Source organism: Anabrus simplex, chromosome 4 (assembly GCF_040414725.1).
Source record: "Anabrus simplex isolate iqAnaSimp1 chromosome 4, ASM4041472v1, whole genome shotgun sequence".
Taxonomy (NCBI): Eukaryota; Metazoa; Arthropoda; class Insecta; order Orthoptera; family Tettigoniidae; genus Anabrus; species Anabrus simplex.
Window position 1 is genome coordinate 188874830 of NC_090268.1, and position 20594 is coordinate 188895423.

Below are 20594 nucleotides of genomic sequence, written 5' to 3' on the forward strand. Positions count from 1 at the left end.
AGTTTAGTAATTGCTTTCCTCTTCCCTTTACGTCTTTCAGTCAAAATGTGAAATAGTGAAGCACGCTCTTCTTCATATACTGAGGGGACTTTTGCACGGACGAACGCCCCTTTCAGATGATTCTCTTGAATATTAATGATAGTGTGTTTGAGTTCTTTCATTTCATTAAGGACATTCTCTCCACTGGCTTGCTGTCGTTGAAGCTGGTATAAAACTTCATAATAAAAATTCAAGGTATTCCTCTTTTCCTTTGCCCGTTGTTTAGAAATCTTTTGAAAAAATCGTTTAATTTCTGGTTTAACAGTATCCGTCCACCAGGTCACATGGTAATGGTATTTAGATCGTTTACTACGCAATTTCATCCATAGTGCTCGAAAATCATTTTGGACATCTTGGTCGTACAAGAGGGACGCATTAAGTTTCCAGAATCCATGCCCATGTAGAGGTGGTCGTATTGTTGTTGAGTAACGAAAGAGGAGAGCATGATGGTCACTGAAGGACACCGGTATAACCTCAGAACTGTGTAGCCTAGTTTTCATCTCTCGTGATATATATGCCCGATCTATTCTAGAAGCCGACCCAGCCCTGTAGAATGTAAATTGGACATCAGTTCCATGTTTCAGTTCCCAAACGTCATGTAACTGTAATCCCTCAACAAGATTTTGTAGGCTGCGACAGTTATTGAAATGTCCAGTTTGATCACGCGGATTTAATACACAGTTAAAATCACCGGCCTAAATTATGTTGTTAATAGGGCCCTGCACAAAATATCTGATGTCATCTTCAAATAAGCGTTCTCTGTCTAGACGCCCTTGCGAACCGGACGGAGCATAAACATTAATAAAAATGGTGTCCTCACATTGCACAGAAACAATTCTACCATTGGGATGAAACTCCGCGTCAGAAACAGTCAGTCCTGCTCGATATATTATAGCCGTGCCTCGAAGTGATGGACCTACGTTTACTTTATATTCGTATCCCGACAGCCAGTCTAAGTTTGGATCATTAACTTCTTGAAGAAATAGGATATCTATGTCATGAACCCTGAGAAAATCCTGAAGGAGAGCTTGCGTGGTTAGACTTTTGACGCCGCCTACATTGAAGGTGGTGACACAACGTAGAAGAGTCATCTGCAGAAACAAGGGAAGAATCAAGGTAATTGTAGTAGAATTCATTCCGGTAGAAGGATGTGATTAAGCTGTTGTGGTCAATACACTGTCACACATACTCTGGTTTAGAGTTTCTATTATTTAAGCCGACTGCGTGAGGTACTACGCCTTTGGGTGTTGTACGGTTTTGATTCGTCACGTGCAACGTATTGTTTGACAACTTTCATCTGTAGGTTGTGAGAGTCCTTGGTACTGCCTGTCGTATTCGGGGTAGTCTTGTCACCTGCTAGCAACGTCACTGCACTTTCACTAACACTCGGTCCTGTAGGTGTGTTAGGATCAATTACAGGGTCAGCAAGGGAAGAATTGTCTAAATCCGGTGTAAGCTCCATGTCTGCACTGCGCAAGAAAGCAGGCTGTGTTTGTTTGTTGTCTGTACTTGGATGGTTTGTAAAATCTGGGTGTGTGTTCTTGTTGGTTAACTGAGTGTCTCCTGTTGGTGTATGAGTGTCGTCCTGAAGTTCCATATCCTCAGACCACAGCTGTCTTTCTAGTGGTGTATTTACTATTTGTTTCATTCCAACTGGGTTCTCGTCAGCTGCCGCCTGATCTACAGTCTCCCGTAGTGTCTGAATATTTTCCCCCTTCTCCAGGTTGTCGCTACAAAGTGTCCTGATTGCTTCTTCCGTACTACGAGGTAAAGATGTGTCTGCTATGCTGTCAGCTAGAAGCGAGGTTTCTTGAAAGTTGTGTTGTTGTTTATGCGGAGTGTGAGTAATACTCTCTAATACGGTTGGGTATTCAGGCGAGAGAACGCCGACTTCTGCATCTGTTGTATTGCTTAGTGTACTGCTCCCATCAGACTCGGCCACTGCGGAGCTGTATGTTTGTTTTCTACTCAGCGCGGAACGCGCTTTCCTATTGGGACAATCTATTTGAAGGTGTGTCGTTTCTTTACAATAGAAACATGATTTTGATTGTCCTTCGTACGATAGTAGAATTCTACAATCATTCAGCATAAGCTGAGACGGGATAGGGTACTTAAGTTCTATTTTTACAATTCGTATGCCATTACTTACATCAGAAAATTCGTAGGCTTCATTCCACCGTTCTTCCTGGATGTCTTTGACTACTCCATATGTAGAGAGCACTCGTGCAAGACGATCGTTGCTTACTTCTGGAGGGAGGTTGAACACACGTACGCGTTTAGTTAACGTGTCCGCTGCCGAAACCGTTACTTTAGTGGTACCACCATTAGCTAATAGAAAAGTTTTCACTCCTTCGTGACGTGCTAGAAGGTTTTCATAAAGAGTCACAGATACTAGTTTTATGTACACAGCATTTTCTCCGTTATTTAACTGTATAGCAATCACTTGGTCTCTGTTAAGTTTTAGTTCGTGACTAATCCAACGATGGATTTCTAAAGGTGAAGGCCTATTAATCCTGTCGTCGAAAACACATTTTATAGTGTTCTTCCTGATACTTGCCATGATTGTACGTACAATTTCCCAAGAACTACACAAAATATGTATTAGGAACACACACTTGCACTACGCGATAACCGCACAGTACCGACACGCCGCTTGCCGTGTTACCTCGGCCGAGGTTACGCACGAACTGGTCTGCTAAGCAAAAGTTAAACACTTCGGTACGGGACCACATTGAGAGGGAAGCCCGAAATCATCCTCCCCGAATGCCACCTCCCCCGATCAGGGGTCTCTGTAGCCGAACCAAGCAGCCAAGGCAATACCCACCTGGTCATAGCAGGTACTGCCCTGTGTCCGATGTTGGACGATGTCTAATACGGGATGACTGAGGCAATGAGGCACTAAGACTCCCTTCCGCCATTTACCCGCAATAGCATGTACCCCATAGCGTGTACAGAGCACAAAATATAGAGGGGAAAAAGGAATTAATAATTCTAAATAATATGTCCTTCTGGAAAACGGCTGTGCGGGGACCTGTGTTGTCAGGTGGATACTACAGCCCAGGTACATGGCGCTCCCACCCGCAAGATTACTGGGTGGGCAATTGCGGGCTTTTGCACGTAATCGCACACGCAACATGCCCATCTCCGAGCAGCACGCACCTCATCAATTTTGAAATGGTCTACATCTGACCCTCGGAAAAATAATAAAAAATAAAGTGGGACCATGGCCACATGACTCTTTAGTCGCCTTTAGACGACAGGCAGGGATTACCTGTGAATGTATTCAACCCCTCCCATCCACAGGAGGTCCAACACATTATACCAAACCGCAATCCATATCCGTGCCTAGGTCGCCCTTTTAGAAGACTCATACGACAGGCAGGGGATACCGCGGGGTGTATTCTACATGTGCGTCCCCTACCAGGAGGGGGTGGAGTGTTTGGTCCGCGAGAGGTATTTTATTTCCCTCAAGTCCACCAGCCAGCCGGTTAGAACCCCCCTATCCGCCACCTGGGAAGCGCCACGTGGGAGTATCACCTCTCCCCCTGCTACGCCAGCGTGGTCTACTTTTGGAGTGGGCTTCTCCCTTCCACGATAATTGTCCTTGGTAAGTATATTGTTCTGTGACAATTCTTCTAAAATGTAAATTTCAAACTCTAAATGGAAATTTCAAACAAGTCGAAATAACTTAGCCGAAATCAGGGAATAGAGTGTGAGATACCCTGCTGAATTCCCTTTCAACTAGCTTTTGGGGTGACTAATAATTTGTAATCTTGTTCTACGTTGTAATTTCCGTAACTTAAATATTCTCTCCATCTAGTCATCTGAGTAGCATAGGCTCAGCCTCTGTAACGTCGGGCCATATGGTCAAATAGGATTTTATGCATTCTATTTTAAATTTCTAGGAGTGCAAGAGATCTCCTCCTTTCCATTTTGGTTTTTGTACAGTAAGTTAACCTTTCGTTTTTACCAAATGCCGTGTAGTATGGGTACGTGCTACCCCTGTTACAATCAATCACGTTAAAGATATCAGATTGTTGAGCATTCAAGCCAGTGAATACTTTAACCTTGTAAAATGTAGGTTGTGCCTTTGATAAGCCTGGACACCTCAACGCCGTGCATTCAAATTCAGCGCCTAAAGAACTCCTCTATTGGTAAAACAGTGAAACTGAAACTACACCTACTTAGAAATTAATCAGAAGATGTCACCACTAAAATATCGAGTAATTTTGTTATTGTGCAGTTGCCTACACTGACTGAATTTATCTGTGTTTTGGTTGCCATTCATCAAGAAGTTTGGACGTTTTCCCAGAGATGACACTACAAAAACTATGATCATGCACCCTGGTGCGAAGTGAATGATTTTTTTATTTAAAGAAGTTTTGTATTCATAAGTTTTTTACTGATTGATGTTCATTTATTTTTGGGTTGGCAATATTTACATTTTCCTTCCGCCAGTTTTGAGTCCAACCAATTACTAATTTCTGTAATTAATTTTCCACCTATCACAGGCTTCTTCTCCGATTCTGAGTGTTACTTTCGAAATCAACCAATAAAATTCTGTGGGTGTGTCTTGATTATTCATGAATGACCTCGAACCTTCCCTGAGGGTTTATAAACTGCGGCCTTTCACGTCTCTTGGCCAATTGATCGTCATCTTACTAAGTGTGTGTGTCAAAGCAGGAGGCGGACGGCCTCTTTCATCAGGCAGCAGTACATCTACCAGGTAATGGCCACATAACATCTTTCTTTCTTCCTATCTCCGTAGTTTAACCCGAGGGAAAGGTCCGAATCATTAACTATGTAACCTTCTTTTCTAAAATGTAATTTCCGCCGACTAATGTAAAAAGGTTCATAAAATCTTCGACTGTAAATCGGGGATAGAGAGTGATGTACCCTCTCGAGCTCCCCTTCATCTTGGTTTGAGGTGACTACGTTTTGTAACTGTTTTTCTTCGTTTCCGTAATGCATTGATTTATCCTTATACGAGTCACCTCAGTAGTTTGGGAATAGCCCCTGTTTCATCGGCCTAGTGTCCTTTATGTTTTAAGTGCTTATATCTAGGAGTGCAAGATTCCGCCTCCATTCCTTTTGTGTTCGGGCCATTAGTTTGTCCTGTTTTTCTTATCCCGCGAAGGCCCAGTAGGTTGGGTATTTAATACCCTTGTAAAAATAAGTTCCATTTGTATATAGTCCCTCGAGAGGCCTGTAATTGTAAGTTGAGGTTGCCCCGAGTAGGCTTGGAAAACTGAGAACCTGTTCGCTCTGTTTCGAGGTTTTGTAAGATTTATGAATTGCTCTTGAAGGCTAGATGTCTGAAATTTGGGAGCAAGTGCTCCATGAATTAAGGGGATTTCTGCCCTTGAGTAAATTTGTGCTCTTTGTAAATTTGAGAGCTGAGAGCTCAAGAATTGTAAAGCGAGGGGCCTGAATCGCGGGACTTGTAGAATTCACTATATTGTATTTTCCTTGACTTGTTTCTAAAATGCTAATTGTACCTGTTATTGATTGTTGATTTTTGAAATTCTAAAGAAATATAATCTTTCTTAAAGTTTTAAATTAACTTTAATATTGTAGTTAGACCCATTCACACCAGCACCTTCTTTCACCTCTGTCCGCCACGGAAATCTCCGTAGCAAAAATACTGTAAACAAAGCTTCTAATAGTGAATTTTGATGGTTGAGTTTCTTATACTGTGTTGTCTAATTTATTCCAAGACATACTACCCATGTTTACCTTGCAACAATTTTTAAAACATGAACCCTCAACATCCCTGTTAATTTTATATTTCTGGTATTGATTTTACATTACACCGGCTCAGACAAGTCTTATGGATACGGTGGCATAGGACAGGTCTAGGAGTGGAAAGGAAGCGGGCGTAGTCTTATGGTACAGCCTGTCATGAATATGGCAAATCACTTAAAACCGACATCAACCAAATAACTCTACCATTGAGCAGGAATCTAGAAATAGCGATAAATGACCGAAAGATTCAATTTGACGAACTAGTTCTAAATTAAATACTTTCAGTCTTCACTTACTCTTGATTGTGTATGATGTACTCGGCCAAGACAGAATGATTAAACTCCTGAAAAAAAAGAAAGAAATAGTGGCAGTAACACACTAACTTTACTTTATTACTGTCAGTAGCTTTATGAGACACGTGAAATTGAAGGAACTAAAGGAAAAATCTGGGCAACAGGAATTCTGATGTTTGTTGTTTAAAGGTGCCCAACATCGAGGTCATCGGCCCCTAATGGTACGAAATGAAATGACAACAAAAAGTTCAAAATCATCCACTGACCAAAATTTTAAAAATGTAGAATGAATGACTGGACATGAACCCAAAAAACAAACAAACAAAAAAACAGTGGATCCGATTCAAAAAAGATCTTAAATAATAGTAAAACTGACCAAGGGACCACTTATAAAGCACAATCCTGAATCGAGGATGCTTGATGTCGAAAGGGGTGCAAAAACCATGTCTAAGGCCCCTCAGAATGGTACATGTCGCGAGTAAAGTAGAACCATGGTATTTGTCATGTTGGGGTACTAATCAAAAGTAGCGAAGACTCATGGTGTTCCACACAAGATGGTACTACTCACAACTATCGTACTTCGCACAGGTAACGCAGACCTACGGTGTTTCTCACACAATGGCGCCACTCATAGCCAACGCAAACCAATGAGGTACCTAACCTAGGTGTACTAATCACGGGTGCCGGTACTCCCGTGGTGTTCCTCACATAGTGGGTACTAATCACCGGCAACGCAGACCTACGGTGTCGCTCATATAGTTGTACAACTCACAGGCAACGCCCAGACCCGCGGTGTTGCTCACATGGGTACGACTCACGGGTACTGGAAACCCACAGTGACACGCTCACAGCTGCTACTAAGCACAAACCTATTGTGTACCTAACATAGTGGTACTACTCGCAAGTAAAGGCCAGCCACGGGTTTTCCCCCGTGATGGTACTAATCAAAAGTAGTTCCATGGTTCTCATACAATCATCCCTTGGTCTCCCCTTTTAGTCGCCTCTCACGACAGGCAGGAGTTACCGTGGGTGTATTTTTCGTCTGCGGCGCCCACCCACAGGGGGTAGAGAGATAGAAAAGAGAAGAAGAAAGAAGGGATCCGTCACTTCGAAAACTGAAGTAACGGACGAAGACAGGCAAGGGCCACGAAGGGCGTAAAAATGAAAAACTCCCTAGACCTCGAATGCTCTAATACCGTCGGGGTCGGAAAAGAAGAAGAGTTGGCCAAGGAAGGACGGACAGGATAGACGAAATTGAGGAGCCTGGCACAAGTAAGTGGAAGCAATACCAGGACTCAGCCAAGGGCCCCGTGGTCGCCAATCCACATTCCCAAGTTGAGAGCCCCTTGTAGTCACCTCTTACGACAGGCAGGGGATAGCGCGGGTGTTTTGTACATGTGCGTCCCCCACCCTCAGGGGGTAATGTGTTTGGTCCGCGAGAGGTATTTTATTTTCCTCAAGTCCGCCGGGAAGTTGGTTAGGAACCCGCTATCCGCCACCTGGGATGCGCCTCGTGGGAGTATCACCTCTCCCGCTGCTACTCCAGCGTAGTAGGTTCGTGAGAACCTGGATACCGGCCAACAACGGAGAGGAAGATTCTTCGATAAGTAGATGGGTCCGTTTTATCCTTCGGGCCAGTGTGCAGATACAGGAAAGTCGTACTACCCGTGGTTGTACCCCACTTAGTTGTCTGAGAAGACAAGGAACCGAAAGTACGTGAAACAATCTGCGAGTCCTATCCAAGCGTATTCCCACCGGCCGCGTTGCTCGAGGATAAGCAGCGTACAGCCGACGGTGTCCATTGATGAATACGAAGGATAGCTTGGGTGAAGTGACATCTGTCGCAAATTTGCAGCATACGACAGAAGCATTTGCTGGCGCCTCAAGTGTAAAGGCGGGACACCAGATTCAGCGAGCAGTCTAGTAATGGGTCTTGTTCGAAATGCTCCCGTCGCCAAACTAACCTCGCTGTGGTGGATGCTGTTCAGTGTCGTAAGGTCGCCTGGTCGTGCTGAACCATATACTACACTGCCGTAGTCTAACCAGGATAAAATATGTGCCCTATACATACGTAGGGAAACCATGCGGTCAGCTAACCAATTATGCTGTTAGGAAACTTCAAGATAATCAGTTTCTTGGCACATTTCACTTTTAACTGCCGCACGTGTGAATCCCACGATAATTTGCTATCGAAGAGGAGCCCAAGAAATCTCTACGTGTCAACTAAATAAAGCTCAGGCTGCGGGTGAAAAATGCGTTGCCGAGAAAAGTGGAGAACAGATAACTTTGCGGTGGGAAACCGAAACCTGTGTTCTAAGGTCGACTGTTCCACTCTCCTATTAGTTTGCTGTAAATGTCACTCTGCGACTGCCATGTTACGCGAGCTATACTGCAGAGCAAAATCGTCTACATATAGCGACCGTATTACTTCTTAACTAGCAGCAGCGACAATACCGTTTATGGCAACTGCAAACAGAGTGACGCTAAGTACCGATCCCTGTGGAACTCCATTTCCTTGAACGAGGTAATGCGAATATGCCCTCCCAACTCGGACACAAAACAGACGGAGGGACAAATAATTCGCAATAAATACTGGCAAGTTACCTCGGGGTCTCCATTGATGCAGGACCGAAACGATACCATATCGCCATGTGGTGTCATAGGCCTTTTCTTAGGCAAAGAAAACAGCTACCAAATGCTGTTTGAGGAGAAAAGCATGCTGGATAGAACTCTCCAGGCGTACCAAGTGGTCAATGGTCGAGCGAGCGGCTCGTAAACCACATTGGTACTCGGCAAAGAGTAATCGTTTCCCCAGACATCACACGAGTCGGCGATTTACCATCCTCTCAAATAGCTTACACAGGCAGTTTGTACGACAAATCGGTCTGTAACTTCCTGCATACTTAGGAGCTGTGTCAGGCTTGAGGACTGGAATGAGGATGCCCTCTCGCCAGTGAGAGGGAAACTTACCCTCTAACCAGATTCGGTTGAACATACGGAGGAGATATAGTGATCGTCAGCAGCGTGTATCAGTGGGAAACGATACATCTTCGTGGAAAACCACTAGGGTGGGCGTGGCTCAGGGAGTAGTATTGTCACCACTTCTGTTCTCATTGTACATGAATGACTTATCTGAAACGCTGACCACTTGTAAATATCACCTGTATGCAGATGATATTCAATTATATATTCACACAAAGCCTAATGCCTTAAACAATTCAATCGCTAAGTTAAACGAAGGCCTAGCAAATGTTAATGACTGGACTAGCAGACATGGCCTGAGAGTGAACCCATCAAAATCACAGGCGATCATAATTGGCACGTATAAACCTCATGCTAAAATACAAAACACCTCTATACCCAGTGTTACGCTCAGTGGAATACCAGTAACATTTAGCGATCATGTAAAGAACCTTGGAGTAGTATTCGATAAATATTTAAGTTCGTAGGATCACCATCATCATCATATTCTAAAGGCTAAGCCTTGTCGCTGCAGCCACAGTTGTCTATCTTGAGCCGGTCTTTTCAACTCAGCGTAGGTCTTCCACTTCATCTTCAGAAGCAGGTTCTTGAAATAAGACACTCTGGGTCGTCCTCTTCCCCTTTTTCCCGCAATTCTTCCTTCAATGATATTACAAAGGAACTCCTCATGCCGCAGAATGTGACCAATAAATTTTATTTTCCGTTTTTCAATTTCAGTTATCAGATTCCGTTCTTCTCGTATCTCTCAAAGGACTTCGGTATTGCTCTTCATTTCAGTCCAATTTATCCTCTGCATTCTTCTCCAGATCCACATTTCAACTGTCTCTAGTTTTTTCTTTTCCTGCATTCCTAATGTCCAGTTTTCACAACCATACAGAAGCACGCTCCATACAAAGGTTTTTGTAAATGCATCCCGAGTTTGAATAAGTTATCTATATCTTTGTTGGCCAGCAGATGCATTTTATCTTGGAATGTTCTCTTTGCCACGGTTATCCTCTTTGTGACTTCTCTTATGCTCCGATTATCACTCGTGATCAGGGTTCCTAGGTAGCAAAACTGTTTCACTTTTTCTACTTTATCAGGGCCAATGTTTAACTGCGTTACAGATGTTTTCTTGTCTTTACATACTGTCATGGTTTTTGTTTTCCTTGTATTAATTTTGAGGTTCCATTTGCCTAAAGTTTCTGCTAATATATTGATCATTCTCTGCATACTTTTACCTGTTTCTGCTAGTATGGCATTATCAGCATATCTTATAGAGTGTACTTGTTTGCCATTAATTTTGATCCCAGTTGTTTTCTCCTTCATGACTGCGATGACTTCATCCATGAAAATATTGAAGAGATAAGGAGACAGTGGACATCCTTGCCTAACTTCTCTTCTTACTTTGGCAATTTTCTTTGTCCCACTTATTTCTAAATCAGTGTTCTGCATTCTGTATAAATTTAGTATGAGGCGTCTATCCTTCCAATAAATTCCTGCCTTTTTCATGGTAAGGAAAAGTTGTTCCCAGTCTACTCGACCAAAAGCTTTCTCTAAGTCGACAAAGGTCACGTACAATTTCTTATTCTTCTCTATTCTTCTCTCCAGAATTATGATGATAATGATGATGATGACTCTTGTTGTTTAAAGGGGCCTAACTTCGAAGGTCATCGGCTCATAATGGAACGAGATGGACGGCATGATATGACAGTTAAAATTTTAAAACGTATCCACTGACAAGAGTTAAAAAAAAGTATGGTGATGAAAAGTGAGTATGAGATTAAAACAATAAGTGGATCCAATTCACAATGCCTTATTTTGCAATAAAATAACAGAAAATACAGGAGACTAAGGAATAAGGTATTGCCTGCTATTACAGATATATATATATATATATATATATATATATATATATATATATATATACTTTACATTAGACGTTAAAATAACACATTAAAATACGCAACACAAACTAAAATGAAGTCAATAGGATAAAAGCGCAATTGACACAAAGATACGAGCACAAAGGACATCATTACACACGATAAAACAGACCACTAACCTAATAAAGCGGATGACGAGGGTTGCTGACTGCTCGTCATCTCGCAAGATAAGGGATATGGTACTTGGGAGGTTAAGACTACGCAAAGATCGACCAGGTCAATACACTCCGTAAAGATGTGTACGACGGTAAGATGGTAGCCACAGGTACACACCGGAGGGGGTTCTCCTTTCAAAAGATGAGAGTGAGTCAGGATACCATGGCAGATCCGAAGACGACATAATACCACGTCTTCCCTCCACGAAGCCCGAAGGGAAATCCTCCATACCTTCGTTGTTCCTTTTATCGCTCTCAGCTTATTGGGAAGTGGAATGGCCTGCCACTCCATCTCCGAAAGGAACATAACCAGATGTGTCAGCTGAGTGCGAATGTCACTTGCTCGAACCTTGAAAGGCAACGGGGGCAGTGTAACTGCCTCCTTGGCAGCCTGATCTGCTAATTCATTTCGACGAACACACATATGGCATGGGAGTCACATAAAAATGATTCTGGAGCCGGCATCCGAACACCCGGCCAGCAGGTCCTGCACGCGCTGCACCAGAGGATGTCGAGGGAAACAAGTATCAAAAGACTGGAGCGAGCTGGAGTGACTCGTACCGATTTCGCACAGACACCTGTCCTGAATTCTGATCCTGAATAGAGCCCTTAGCCTACAATCTCCTTCCTCTTAGAACATTAGACCACCTGTCTTCTACAACTCCCCCTTTCCTTCCCCTCCCTCTTGTACACCCACTGTAACCTGCACATTGTTTGAGGAAGTCCTATCTTCCTTCCTGTCTTCTGTGAGAATCCTAATTATCTCCCCCAAACTTTCCAACTCCTCCCTCATACCACTCAATGCCGAAGAAGAGGAGCCCAAGAAACCCAAGAAATCTCTACGTGTCAACTAAGTAAAGCTCAGGTTGCGGGTGAAGAATGAATTGCCGACAAAAGTGGAGAACAGATAGCTTTGCGGTGGGAAACCGAAACCCGTGTTGTAAGGTCGACTGTTCCACTCTCCTAACACTTTGCTGAAAATGTAACTCTGCGACTGCCATGTTACGCGAGCTATAGTGCAGAGCAAAATCGTCCACATATAGCGACGGTATTACTTCTTAACTAGCAGCAGCGACAATAGCGTTTATGGCAATTGCAAACAGAGTGACACTAAGAACCGATCCCTGTGAAACTCAATTTTCCTGAACATGGTATTGCGAATATGTCATCCCTACTCGGACACGAAATAGACACAGGGACAAAAAATTCGCAATAAATACCGGCAAGTTACCACGGAATCTCCACTGATGCAGGGCTGAATGGATACTATATCGCCATGTGGTGTTATAGGCCTTTTCTAAGTCAAAGCAAACAGCTACCAAATGCTGTTTACCGAGAAACGCATCCTGGATAGAGCTCTCCAGGCGTACCAAGTGGTCTGTGGTGGATCGAGCGGCTCGAAATCCACATTGGTACTCGGACAAGAGTCCTTGTTTCTCCAGACACCACACGAGTCTGCGATTTACCATCCTCTCAAATAGCTTACACAGGCAATTTGTAAGACAAATCGGTCTGTAACTTCCTGCATACTTAGGATCTTTGTCAGGCTTGAGGACAGGGATGACTATGCCCTCTCGCCACTGAGACGGAAAATCACCCTCTGTCCACATTCGGTTGAACACACGAAGGAGATATAGTAAACTATCATCACTAAGGTGTTTCAACATCTGGTTATGGATGTTGTCCGGTCCAGGAGACGTGTCCTTGCAAAGCGCTAAGGCGCTGCGGAGTTCCCACTCCGTAAAGGGCACGTTGTAGTCCTCTGAAGCTTGGGTGTCAAAACTAAGCTGATGACGTTCTGCCTTACGCTTCAGAGGGAGGAAATCAGGATTGTAATTCCCGGAGCCAGAGACATCCGCGAAATGACTAGCGAGATGATTAGCAATCGCGAGGGGATCAGTGGTGTCACTGCCTGCAATGGAAATTCCCGGTACAGCAGATGATCCTTGAATACCCGAAATTCGTCGAAGTTTCGTCCACACTTGAGATGATGGAGTACGTGACGTCATGGACGACACATATCTCTCCCATGAAGCCTTCTTACTTTGTCGAATAAGAACTCGCGCCTTAGCGCGGAGTTTCTTAAATGTTACCAAGTTGGCCACAGTAGGCTGTCGACGGTAACGTTTATGAGCGCGACGGCGTTCTTTGATGGCTGCTGCTATTTCATCGTTCCACCAAGGAACGAGTTTTCGGCGAGGAGCCCCCGAGAAAAACGGAATGGACTCCTCAGCAGCAGCAAGAATAACTTGGGTGACGTAAGTTATTTCTTCGCCGACAGTTCGCCTGAAATCATCGTTAAAGACAGCTAGTGATGTGTACTTTGGCCAATCAGCATGTTTAAGAATCCATCGAGGGGGAGCCTCGACAGGTTTATGTTTCAACAAAGTAAGAATGATGGGAAAATGGTCACTGTCACAGAGATCATCGTGTGCATTCCACCGAAACAGTGGAACCAACGTTCGGCTGCATAGACTTAGGTCGATCCGAGAATACGTGCCGTAGCGTACACTAAAGTGAGTTGGTTCCCATGTGTTCAAAATACATAAATCCAGATCTGTTAGTAGTGCTTCCAGCTCTCTTCCTCGGGGGCAAGGCGTCTCAGAGCCCCATATGGGGTGATGGGCGCTAAAATCACCCAATACGAGGAAGGGTGGTGGAAGCTGAGTTATAAGATCAGCGACATCATTTATTTTCAGATGCTGGCCTGGCGGAAGATAAACATTACACACTGTTATGACAGGCAGCGGAACGCGAACAGCGACAGCCTCAAGTGGCGTTCTTAATGGAACCTCTTCGCTGTAGGTGTCAGAACGTACAAAAATGCCAACACCACCGGAAGCCCGGTGAGCATAGTACCGTGCTGTACAGTATAGTCTGAAATTTCTCAAGACCGTATGATGATCAGGTCTGAAGTTGGTCTCCTGAATACAGACTATACTCGCTGCGTACTCACTAATGTGCTGACATATCTCAGAAAGATGCCTGTCATAACCGTTACAATTCCACTGTAACAGTGCCATAGTGTGGACTATAAAAGGTGTGTTAGGTTATGAGCGACAAAATGCTCGTAAGCCTAAACACTATCAACTTCTACATCCGTGGATGTGGAGGACAGCGCGACATCCATCCCGTCATCGAAAGATGGCAGGGGTTCCGCCCAGTACTTCGACGCTTTTCGGGGGCGAGTAGGTCCCCTACGAGGAGACCGCGCAAGTTTGGGAGCAGGAGTGCCTCCTGGCGCAGACTCATACCCCCCAGATGGGGGGAATGACTTCTCCTTCGCAGGGGAAGTCCGACAGCGCTCAGGACGGGCGCTCTTCTTCCCCTTCTTTTTTCAGGTTTAGAAGGGCTGGGGATGGTTTCCCAGCCCTGGTCGACGATGCCGCCTCCACCGCCTGGGCAAGACTTTCGCCGACCTCCTAGGGGGGGAACTTAATTTTCCCCCCTTGGTGTGCCGGCTGGGAACTGCCAGCCTGCATAGATTTCTGGTTGGTCGAAGGTGGGGTGGTCCCCCCCTTCGAGCTTTGACTATTTGCGACGTTGCTGAGAGCAGCAACAGTCGCCTCGGTCGCAGCGGTCTGGACAGGTGTCGAGGTTGTAAATGACGAACCTGGAAGACTCTGAGCTATCAACCTATAGTCGAGTGTACGGGCAGGTGTATTCGTAGAATTAAACTTACGGCGCGCTTCCTGGTAGGAAAGACCATCCAGGGTCTTGATCTCCTGGATCTTCTTCTCACTCAGGTATGTCGGACAATTCCGATCCCGAGGAGAATGAAAACCGGAGCAGTTAGTGCACTTGTATGGAGTTGTGCACAAATCCGCGCCGCGAGCTACTCGTCCAGATATACCACATACAGCCTGATTCGAACAGCGAGATACCATGTGTCCGAATCGCTGGCATTGATAGCATCGCATAGTAGGCGGGATGTACGGCCTCACATCGCAACGATAAGTTGTTACCTTGACTTTCTCTGGTAACACTGACAACTTGAAAGAGACAATGAAGGCACCAGGGGCCATGTCTTCACCGTTGACCTTGCGCGTATTGCGCCGGACGTGTGTCACGCCACGGATCTTCATGTCTTCCATCAACTCGTCGTCAGTGTTCAAAATAAGGTCGCGGTGAAAGATGACTCCGCGAACAAGGTTCAAGGACTTATGCTCCTCCACTTTGACGGGGATTTCGCCAAAGTGTTCGCACTTAAGAAACTGATCAGCTTGCAGTGCTGTACGAGTCTTTAGAAGCAAACTACCGTTGCGCATTTTCTTAAGTTCCTCCAGTTCGCCATAGACGCCTTCGATGTGCCGACTAAAAAGGATCGACTTCACCAGCTTAAAATCGTGCCCATCGGTTCTGGTAGCGACCAGAAACCTAGGGAAGCTGGATCCCATTCCTTCACGCTGCGCATGATGCGCAGGTAGTTGAACCTCTCAGGGAAGCAAAAGTTAAAGACTTAGGGGCGCTTCGTTTGGAAGCCATGCCCGAAAACTTCCTCCCCGAATGCCACCCACTCCGATCAGGGGTCTCTGTAGCCGAACCAAGCAGCCAAGGCAATATCCACCTGGTCATAGCAGGTACTGCCCGAGGTCCGATGTTGGACGATACCTAATACGGGATGACTGAGGCAATGAGCACTAAGACTCCCTTCCTCCAGTCACCCGCAATAGAATGTACCCCATAGCGTGTACAGAGCACTAAATATAGGGAAAAACATAAAAAATAATTAATAATAATATGTCCTTCTAGCATTCGGCTGTGCGGGGACGTGTGTTGTCCGGCGGATACTACTGCCAAGGTACATGGAGCTCCCACCACGCAATGGTCCTGGGTGGACAGTTGCGGGCTTTTGGGCGTAATCGTGCTGCTGATGATGATGCTTGTTGTTTTAAGGGGCCTAACATCGAAGGTCATCGGCCCCTAATGGAACGAAATGAATGACATGAAACATGAAGTTAAAATTTTAAAAAGTATCCACTGACTAGAGTTAAAAAAGAATGGTGATGAAGAAAAATGAGGGTGAGATTAAAACAGTCAGTGGATCTAATACGCAATGCCTTATTTTCTAATAAAATAAGAGAATCTACAGGAAAACAAAAGAATAAGGCATTGCCTGGTAGTACATAATTTACGAGAGACGTTAAAATAACACATTAAAATACGCAACACAAACTAAAATTAAGTCAATAGGATAAAAGCGCAACTGACATAAACAACACAAGGACAAAGGACATCATCACACACAATAAAACAGACCGCTATCCCTCATAAAGCGGATGACGAGGTCTGCTGACTGCTCATCATCGCGCAAGATAAGGGAGATTGTACTCGGAAGGTTAATACTACGGCGCAGATCGACCAGGTCCACGCACTCCGTAAGGATGTGTACCACGGTAAGATGGTCGCCGCAGGTCGACAACGAACGCACAGCCCACCTTCGTATGTATCCTGGAACCATCCGTGTAAACGACGACTGAACCTGGATAGCGGCCAAGAACGGACAGGTAGATCCTCCGATAAATCGAAGGGTCCGTGTCGCCTTTCGGGCCAGTGTGCAAATCCAGGATGATTTTAGGTCGTCGTACAACCCACGGAGGTACCCCACTTGGTTGTCTGACAAGGCAAGGAATCGAAGGTACGTCAAACAATTCATAACTGCTATCCAAGCGTATCCCAACCGGCCGCGTCGCACGAGGATGAGCAACGTACAACAAACGGTTGCCAATGTTGAACACGCAGGGATAGCTCGGATGAAGTGGCATCTGTCGCAAATTTGCAGCATACGTAAGTAATAGTTGCTGGCGCCTCAGGTGTAAAGGCGGCACACCAGACTCCACTCCTGCACACCAGCAGGCTAGCGATGGGGCTAGTACGAAAAGCTCCCGTCGCCAACCTAACCCCGCTGTGGTGGATACTGTTCAGCTTCGCAAGCACGCTTGGTCTTGCGGAGCCATATGCTGCACTGCCGTAGTCTAACCGGGATAAAATGTGTGCCCGATAGAATCGCAGGAGCACCACCGGGTCAGCTCCCCAATTAGTGCTGCTAAGAAACTTCAAGAGGTTAGGCCTCTTGGTGCATTGCACGTTTAGCTCCAGCACGTGTGGCTCCCACGATAATTTACTGTCAAAAAGGAGCCCAAGAAATCGGTAGGTGTCAACAACTCGAAGAACGACATTTCCTAGATAAAGCTCAGGATGAGGGTGAAGAGTACGTTGACGACAAAAGTGGACAACGGAGGTCTTTGCGGCAGGAAACCGAAAGCCATGTTCTAAGGTCCACTTCTCCACCCTCCTAATAGCTTGCTGTATCTGTCGCTCTGCGACTGCCATACCGCACGAGCTAGAGTGCAGAGCAAAATCATCCACATATAGGGACGGTATTACGGCTGGACCAGCAGCAGCGACAATACCGTTTATGGCAATTGCGAACAGAGTGACACTAAGAACCGATCCCTGTGGGACTCCATTTTCTTGAACGTGGTATTGCGAATATGTCCTCCCTACTCGGACACGGAATAGACGGAGGGACAAAAAATTCGCAATAAATACCGGCAAGTTACCTCGGAATCTCCATTGATGCAGGACTGAAAGGATGCCATATCGCCAGGTGGTGACGTAGGCCTTCTCCAAGTCAAGGAAGACAGCTACAAAGTGCTGTTTGCGGAGAAACGCATCCTGGATAGAGCTCTCCAGGCGTACCAAGTGGTCTGTGGTGGATCGAGCGGCTCGAAATCCACATTGGTACTCAGACAAGAGTCCTTGTTTCTCCAGACACCACACGAGCCTGCGATTTACCATCCTCTCAAATAGCTTACACAGGCAATTTGTAAGACAAATCGGTCTGTAACTTCCTGCATACTTAGGATCTTTGTCAGGCTTGAGGACAGGGATGACTATGCCCTCTCGCCACTGAGACGGAAAATCACCCTCTGTCCACATTCGGTTGAACACACGAAGGAGATATAGTAAACTATCATCACTAAGGTGTTTCAACATCTGGTTATGGATGTTGTCCGGTCCAGGAGACGTGTCCTTGCAAAGCGCTAAGGCGCTGCGGAGTTCCACTCCGTAAAGGGCACGTTGTAGTCCTCTGAAGCTTAGGTGGCAAAACTAAGGTGATGACGTTCTGCCTCAAGCTTCAGAGGGAGGAAATCAGGATTGTACTTCCCGGAGCAAGAGACATCCGCGAAATGACTAGCGAGATGATTAGTAATCGCAGGGGATCAGTGGCGAGACTGCCTGCAATGGAAATTCCCGGTACAGCAGATGATCCTTGATGATGATGATGATGCTTGTTGTTTTAAGGGGCCTAACATCGAAGGTCATTGGCCCCTAATGGAACGAAATGAAGGACATGAGATATGAAGTTAAAATTTTAAAAAGTATCCACTGACTAGAGTTAAAAAAGAATGGTAATGAAGAAAAATGAGGGTGAGATTAAAACAGTCAGTGGATCTAATACGCAATGCCTTATGTTCTATTAAAATAAGAGAAAGTACAGGAAATCGAAGGAATAAGGCATCGCCCAGTAATAAAGATATTAACACATAATGTACGTTAGACGTTAAAATAACACATTAAAATGCGCAACACAAACTAAAATGGAGTCAATGAGATAAAAGCGCAACTGACATAAACACACTAGGACAAAGGACATCATCACACACGATAAAACAGACCGCTATCCCTCATAAAGCGGATTACGAGGTCTGCTGACTGCTCGTCATCGCGCAAGATAAGGGAGATTGTACTCGGAAGGTTAAGACTACGGCGCATATCGACCAGGTCCACGCACTCCGTAAGGATGTGTACCACGGTAAGATGGTCGCCGCAGGTACACACCGGAGGGGGTTCTCCTTTCAGTAGATGGGAGTGCGTCAAGATACCGTGGCCGATCCGAAGGCGACATAATACCACGGCTTCCCTCCGCGAAGCCCGAAGGGAAGTCCTCCATACCTTCGTTGTTCCTTTTATCGCTCGCAGCTTATTGGGAAGTGGGATGGCCTGCCACTCCATCTCCCAATGAGACATAACCAGATGTCTCAGCTGAGAGCGAATATCACTTGCTGGAACCTTGAAAGGCAACGGGGGCAGTGTAACTGCCTCCTTGGCAGCCTGATCTACTAACTCGTTTCCCTCTATGCCCATGTGGCTGGGGAGCCACACGAACGTAATTCTGGTGCCGGCATCCGAACACCCGGCCAGCAGGTCCTGGATCCGCTGCACCAGAGGGTGCCGAGGGAAACAGGTATCAATAGACTGAAGCGAACTCAAGGAGTCAGTACACACGAGAAAGTGTCGGCGTACATTGTCTAGTGCGTACCGCAGAGCCTCACAGATAGCATAGAGCTCTGCCGTGTACACACTACAGGTGTCCGGGAGAGCAAAAAGAAACCGAGCATTGTCGAAAACGAACGCACAGCCCACCTTCGTATCTGTCCTTGAACCATCCGTGTAAACGACGACCGAACCTGGATAGCGGCCAAGAACGGATAGGTAGATCCTCCGATAAATCGAAGGGTCCGTGTCTCCTTTCGGGCCAGTGTGCAAATCCAGGATGATTTCAGGTCGTCGTACAACGCACGGAGGTACCCCACTTGGTTGTCTGACAAGGCAAGGAATCGAAGGTACATCAAACAATTCATAACTGCTATCCAAGCGTATCCCAACCGGCCGCGTCGCACGAGGATGAGCAACGTACAACAAACGGTTGCCGTTGTTGAATACGCAGGGATAGCTCGGATGAAGTGGCATCTGTCGCAAATTTGCAGCATACGTAAGTAGTAGTTGCTGGCGCCTCAGGTGTAAAGGCGGCACACCAGACTCAGCGAGCAGGCTAGCGATCGGGCTAGTACGAAAAGCTCCCGTCGCCAACCTAACCCCGCTGTGGTGGATACTGTTCAGCTTCGCAAGAACGCTTGGCCTTGCGGAGCCATATGCTGCACTGCCGTAGTCTAACCGAGATAAAATGTGTGCCCGATAGAATCGCAGGTTAAGCCTCTTGGTGCATTGCACTTTTAGCTCCCGCACGTGTGGCTCCCACGATAATTTACTGTCAAAAAGGAGCCCAAGAAATCGGTAGGTGTCAACAACTCGAAGAACGACATTACCTAGATAAAGCTCAGGATGAGGGTGAAGTGTACGTTGACGACAACAGTGGACAACGGAGGTCTTTGCGGCAGAAAACCGAAAGCCATGTTCTAAGGTCCACTACTCCACCCTGCTAATAACTTGCTGTAACTGTCGCTCTGCGACTGCCATACTGCACGAGCTATAGTGCAGAGCAAAATCATCCACATATAGGGACGGTATTACGGCTGGACCAGCAGCAGCGACAATACCGTTTATGGCAATCGCGAACAGAGTGACACTAAGAACCGATCCCTGTGGGACTCCATTTTCTTGAACGTGGTATTGCGAATATGTCCTACCTACTCGGACACGGAATAGAC

General features: G+C 45.8%; 1 protein-coding gene across 1 annotated transcript in view; it reads right to left on the reverse strand.

Annotated features, from left to right (window-relative positions):
- LOC136872222 (venom dipeptidyl peptidase 4) overlaps nt 1–20594 on the reverse strand; it is a 226349-nt gene that overhangs the window by 179328 nt on the left and 26427 nt on the right. The window contains exon 4 of the mRNA XM_067146050.2: nt 6081–6127. Within this exon, the coding sequence (XP_067002151.2) occupies nt 6081–6127 (47 nt within the window). The remainder of the gene's footprint in view (nt 1–6080; nt 6128–20594) is intronic.